The 6798-nt window shown below is 37.6% G+C and overlaps 1 protein-coding gene across 2 annotated transcripts in view; it reads right to left on the bottom strand.

The window, feature by feature from the left end:
* Positions 1-1762: 1762 nt before the first annotated feature.
* LOC111380184 (alpha-glucosidase-like) overlaps positions 1763-6798 on the bottom strand; it is an 8653-nt gene continuing 3617 nt past the window's right edge. The window contains exons 1-5 of one of the 2 annotated variants that reach the window (XM_023003675.1): positions 5935-6388; positions 4741-5432; positions 3935-4165; positions 3139-3785; positions 1763-2900 (exon numbers count right to left, since the gene is read on the bottom strand). In XM_023003675.1, coding sequence (XP_022859443.1) covers positions 1986-2900; positions 3139-3785; positions 3935-4165; positions 4741-5432; positions 5935-6170 — 2721 coding nt within the window. In that variant the 5' untranslated portion in view covers positions 6171-6388 and the 3' untranslated portion in view covers positions 1763-1985. Of the gene's footprint in view, positions 2901-3138; positions 3786-3934; positions 4166-4740; positions 5433-5934; positions 6389-6798 lie in introns of those variants that run through there. The other variant, XM_023003674.1, reaches the window with a different exon arrangement.

Genomic DNA, 6798 nt, shown 5'->3' with positions numbered 1-6798 from the left:
TGACAAACTCTTTAAACATTTCACCATTTAATAATATTCTTTTGGATTTTATAGAATTTTGTTCAAATTCACTAAATTAATAATAATTCGTAATCTATTAAATTTCAATTGAAAACACCCTGTTAATCATGATCAACCTATTTATGTGTGGGGCGGGGGCGTGGGGGTGTTAAGAAATGGGCTCTTTGCTTTGGTTGTTTTTCTTTGGAAGACAATCAATTTATTTTAATTTATGTTTTTTTATAAAAAATAAATATCACTTAAGAAGTTGTATTGAGTTGTGAAAAAAAGAAAAGAAAAGAAAACATTAGAGTTCAATTTTGACATTGACCATATATTTATGGGAAAATTGCAGTAGTGGTACCAAACCTTTCGTTTATTAGCAGAGTTTGCCCAACCTTTAGTTTGTGCCACAGTGAGTACCAAACATTTAAAAAACTTGCACCTAAAGTCCAAATGGATGGTTTCTGTTAGTTTGACCGTTAGTTGACCCAATAAATTGACTTTGACCAATTTTAAAAGGAGTAAAATTATAACTTTAAATTTAACTTAAAAACAAAAACAAAAAACAAAAAATCAAAAGCCATAACTGTTCTTCTTCTCTTTCCCACCCCACCCTCACCCTCACCCTCACCCTCACCCTCACCCTTTCTCCCCATACGACACCATTGTGGAGACACGGCAAGGCTGAAATCCCCGATGGTAACTAAACATTGGCAAAACTTTACCTGCATTGAAGGTGAGCTTGTTCTTCTTACTGTTGCGACCATCCATACTACTGGTTCTTCCTGCTGTTGCGGTTCTTCCTACGGTTGCAGCCACTTAAATTTTACAATCTCGAGTTACTGTTGCGGCTATCCATACTACTGGTTCCGATTACTGTCCGCAGCATTCGGGCCACGACTACCAACTCCATATTGTCCACTCGGGGGATAATTTGGAGCTCCATATCCACCAGCAGCTCCTCGCGGACTATTTGAAGCACTTGGATATAGTGTTCCTCGACCTTGAGGTGGATACTGTCCACTATTATAACCCCCAGTTTGTCCCCCACGATCTTGATAATACTCACTCAGGTGGGTTTTGTATTGGAGTAAGGTAGGGTTAGGGTTAGGGTGCGGGTGGGAAAGAGAAGATGAATAGTTATATGCTTTTGATTTTTTGTTTTTTTTTTTTTTTTTTTNCAATCTATTTTATTTTAGATTATATTTAAGAAAATAGAACAAAAATACCTAGAATGAAAGTCGATATCCGAGGAACTGATGAACCCGTAATAATAGTACGTGCAATGGTGCAATTGAACAAATTATAATTCAAATTTTTTTTAATTTTGAAAAGAAAGAAAAGAAGATGAAGAAGAGCAGAGGAACGAAGGGAAATGGTTGGTTGAATGAAAAAATTGAGAAATGATATGACTGCGTCTAGTTCGACCCAAACAGGACGATATATATTGGTGACTCGTGTCCAACCAAACTTTCACTCTTTTATATATATGTAGAATATTAATAGAAATACTAGCAATAAATGATTTGCCTTCCAAGTACATTTCTACATTTACCAACTTAATGTCTCAACTTGAAATTTTGACGATAATATTTAGAAGACTCGTTAAAGCTATTGTAAATATTATATCATGCACATTTGCATTCAAGAATCACTAACAATGCGTCAAGTATACAGGAAATTGATAAAAATTCATGCTCTTTTCGTTGGCATAAATTGTGCATTACTCTTGTAAGGAAACGTTTGCTATCTTTCCACATAGGGTAAGAATCAGTTTCTATACATATTGGGTAATTTGGATAAAGCAGTGGTACCCAGCCCAATCACTAATCATCGCAACCCCAAAGTTGGGGATTTTTAGTTCATTAAACATACCTGAAAAAAGTGCTTTCAATAGCAAATTATTGATTCAACATTAGCAACTACCATAGTGTCAAAAGTAAATTGAAAACTACTACAAATCTACTTTTTACACAAGCACATTACTGAGAGCATGCATTTGTTTTGTTACACTTCTTGGGTGTAATCTCCAACACAAATTCTTTACCCACGAGAATTGACAGGTTCGATATCTCCACATTAACATACCCATTGCTGTTGGCTTTAATGCTTATATCCAAGTGTCTATTCTCTCTCACGCCCATTCCAGTAACTAATTGATATCCTTTAATCTTCTTGAAACTTTCGTTCAATCCCAGAAAAGTCACCTTGTCTATAGTCCACTTCTGATTCACAGCAAACTCTTCATTCAAAACCTCAGATCTTAGTATTAGTCTATTCCTTACCATACCGCTGTTAAATTTTATCAAACTCCATTTTCCTCCTTCACCTCCCATTTCCATATCCTCTCCATCATCCAAGAAAACTTCCCCTGAGCTGTTTTCTCTTCCGCTAATTGCCACCAACAGTTGGAACGGAGTTTTCCGGGCTTCTCGTGTTGTCATTGCTTCTCCTTGCATGGCTAATATGTTTCCTTCCCGAATATGCACGTTGATATGATCAGGAGGTGCATCAAGCTTGATATAACTTCCTTCTTGTGAATTCACAGAACGTGAGTAGTCAAAGAGGTCGAACCAGTTCCCTGCTGGAAAATACGCATCGACAGAAACTACTCCAGGCTCTAGTACGGGCGACACCAAAATCCCCTTACCGAGTAGAAACTGCGAACTGATGTTGTAGGTGTTTGTATCCTGGGGAAATGAGAAGAAAATTGGTCGTGCTATAGGTATGCCTTTGGAGTGTGCCTCGTACATCAATGTGTAGAAGTAAGGCAATAGGCGGTAACGAAGTCCTAACACTTTCCTGGCTGTTGTAGTGACTGAATTCCAGATATATAGCTCCTGACGGATGGCATCCTTGTCAGAATGGTCTCTTGCGAAGGGATAGAACGCCCCTAGCTAATATATATGGAAAAGTGGCACGTGAACCCAGGTATGAGGTAACCTATTTATCTCTTATAATTCACATCTTTACAGAAGATGAGAAAGAACAATAAACAATATGATATATCATAAGTGGATCTAATTCAAGAAGTATTATAAGAAAAGGAAGATCTAACAAAAGTCGTGAGATTAAAATCAGGAGACGAAGTCAATTTTTTTAACTTAATTTTCTTATGATAACCATAAATTTTACCTGAATCCAGCGCTGGCAAAGTTCTTCAGTCGTGTTCCCAAAAAAACCACATATATCAGCTCCAACCATTGGAATTCCAAATATTCCAAAATTCAAGATGCTTGGGATCGAGTATGCCAAATCACTCCAGGTGGCAGCATTGTCTCCAGTCCAGTGAGCCGAGTACTTTCCAGAACCCACAAAAGTACATCTGCTTAGTACAAATGGCCTTTTACCAGTTACATTGACTAAGGCTTCATTAGTAGCTTTGGATTCCAAAAAACCATAGAGATTGTGCGCGTTATACTCTGTAATGTTGCTAAAATGTAGTGAAGTTGCAGGTATAGTTTCCTCACCAATGAGACGTTGAATTCCAGCATTATTGATCTTATAGGGAGGATTATCAAGAGTTGAAGATGGATTGGGAAGTGAAGTTATGAAATTGGCTATCTCATTCATGTCAATCCACAGGCCATCAACAGGGAGAAGTTCGAAGAATTTTTTTATTTCATTACCCCAATATACTCCAGTGGACGGGTTCAGAAAGTCAGGGAAGTAGGTAAATCCAGGCCAAACCTTTCCAAGGTAAGGTTCACCATTACGCTTTATGAAGATGTCAGCTTGCATTCCTCTTGTGTAGGTAGGATACGTCTCATTTACGCTAATGCCTGCAGTTTACGACAATATGGTCAATAAGCAGAAACAGGCCCCCTTCAACTAATCTAACATTTTTATGTCAATATTTCTGATCGAAATTGTCAGTTGAAGCGGTGCCCAAAGAGCAGAAGTACATTATTATTTTGATTGGTGAGCTTACCGGGATCTAGGATGACCACATATTTCTGACCATTCTGGTGAAGAGCATTGACAAATTTCTTCATCTTCTCCGTGGGAAAATTAATGGGATCAAGAGTGAAATCTTTGTAGCCATCCATGTAATCAATATCTGACCACATAACGTCTAGGGGAATTCTAGCTTCCGAATAACCAGCTACCACATTCTTAAGGTCAGAGATATCTTTGTAACCCCACCGGCACTGATGAAATCCTAGAAATGAAGAAAGGACACGACTTCTCTCAAGAACCTAATGAATTAAAGAACTTGGACAAAGAAGCACATTATAGAAATTGAAGGTTCATAAACAAGCATGATAATGGTAAATTGACCAAACCATGAAAAGTGAGGCTCATAAATGGCCAAAAGCAAGCGCCATACCAAGTCTTGTGACTATAAAGGAGCCAAAAAATTGAGGAAATGCCCTTGGAAATACATTTCATTTAATAGAAGTAAGCTAGATATTGTAATAGACTGATAGTTGACAAATCTCATGCACTTAAAATAAGTATGTTTCCTTTAGATGGCTAATGTTCTTTGGACTTGTGGTTTCAAAAGAGAAATGATGAATAAATTCTATTCAGACTTCTAGGTAGCATTCTTGATTTGCCTGAATATCAGTATAGCATTGCTTCCTATTCAAGCATTGAGAAATTAGTTCCTGAAACAATCGCCAACTTTGCAATCTAAAATCACACCATCTTCAAATAATACAGTATGGACTAATTCCTGACCCTGAATTGAAACAACATAACACCCTGATTCCTAAAAGGAACTATCATACTTACCAAAAGACCAATAAGGCATAGGTGCAGGGCGGCCGATAAGCTCAGTGTACTGTTCCATAACCATTTCGGGTCCGGGCCCAGCGAAGAAGTATAAGTCAAGCATTCCTCCAATCACCTTGTAGGTAATCCTATCTCCATTGTACACAACATCCATCCCGTTGCTATTGAGCAGCAAGACTCCATGAGTGGTCCCACGAGGGGACCGGACGTCCATGTAGAAAGGGTGAGATCCATACAAGTTGAGATCAAGGGTCTCACTGGCAATGTTGGCATTCCACAGGGTAAATGTCTGGTTATGCTGCAGCCTGAATGAGCTCTTCGTGTGCTCCCCTAAGCCATAAAGATTGGAAGTGTCTTGTGGCAAAGCGGAAGAGAGTTGAAGATACTGGTCTTTGAAGACAAGGTACGTTTCAGGGTGATGGTATACTGGGCTGGTGTTAAAGAGGGTGTCGCCGGAGGATAGGCGGCTGACAGCGAACCCAAATGGTGTAGTGTTTAGGAGGGTGAAGGTGAGGTCAGAGGTGGGGTCTGAGAGGAAAATGCAGTGGTTTTTTGACGGGGAAGGGTGGTTCGCGGCGAGGTAACGGCGAAGTGGGGAGTGAGATTGGCGGGGGAGGACTTCTTGAGGGATTTCCCATCTTGGTTTGTTGGCATCTGTAATCCTGATTCTTAAACGGTCCTTTGTCTCGAAGCTGTAGGCGAAGCAGAATATAATTATTTTGAAAAAATTGCAATTAAAATGTGATGTTTTTCTTTTCTTATTTCTTGCACAACTTTTTAATTGCACTAAAGATACTTAACTTTTATTTATTGTTGTATTTATGTCTTTTAACTTTTTCTTTTTCTCTTCTTGCTGCTAAAACAAGTAATTTTGTAATTCATGGATAAATAACTTGCAATTATAATTCATTTTTTTCTTCCCTCTTTTATCAACCAAACATTTTCCAAAAAATAATAATAATAATTTTACGAGTAATCCAAAAAAATTCTTCAACTTTTTTTAAATGCAGAATTCTTCGACAAAATATTATTTCAACCATGAAATTTTCTACTTTTTAAGCCAAACAGATACGATCTTGTTCTTCTATATTCAATTGATTTGTGGCTTGTTTAAACAAAACTGAACTCCTCCTTGAGTATATAATCCGTCGAAAAATATTGTTGAATAATTGGGATGACGAAGAGTTCAATTACCTGGCAGCGAGGGAGAGGAATTGAATATCAGGACCGAAAATCGAGGAATTGTTGATGAGCTGAAGATGAGCAGTCAACGTCTTCCCCGATGAATCGCCAATCACAGATTGGATGCTGTAACCATATCCAATTACTTCATCACCTCCTTCTTCCTTTGATGATGATAATGTAAAGAAGATGAACAAATAGATAGAAACAAGATTATGAAGATGTTGTGGTCGTATTCTTCCGTGCATTTGCTTCAGGTTTAAGGCGGAGATTTCCTCCTTAATCAATTATTCTTCTGAATCAATTAGTGTAGTCTGCTCAAAGTAGGAATTAATTCTCAAAATTGAAGGGCCCACGTTGATCCTCACAAATCTCTGCAGTCCACGATAACATTATGATATACTAAACGAGACAAAAGATGTTGAACCAAGTGTTGGAGAAGAAAAATGGTAGAAATAATTCGTAGTTTAATTTGATGTTAAGAAATTTTGGTTATTGGTTTCACCGTATTTGATTATTTGTTACAACAAAATAAAAAAGTTTTAAAATGTGCTTTTGACACTGTGCGTTCCACTGCTTGTAGCAAATTATGTAACACTTGTACCTTAACAGCTGAAAATTTATTTTTTATCACACATTTTTTTTTTTAAATAGTAAATTTAAATTTTTTCCATATTTTTTAAGACTCATTTTCCAAAAATCACTGTTCCGAAACAAATTTTTCCAAAATAAATAAATAAATGAAGGCATCACAATTTGCACCACCCGCAGGGCCACCACCACGAGACCTCCGCCTGCCTCCACCATAAACCACAAATAATAAATAGAAAAATTACACCCTTTATTGTTTTACAATGCCGTGCATCTTTCGCCGCC

This window comes from Olea europaea, unplaced genomic scaffold (genome assembly GCF_002742605.1).
Source record: "Olea europaea var. sylvestris unplaced genomic scaffold, O_europaea_v1 scaffold2103, whole genome shotgun sequence".
NCBI classification, from domain to species: domain Eukaryota; kingdom Viridiplantae; phylum Streptophyta; class Magnoliopsida; order Lamiales; family Oleaceae; genus Olea; species Olea europaea.
This window is presented reverse-complemented; position numbering and strand designations above follow the sequence as displayed.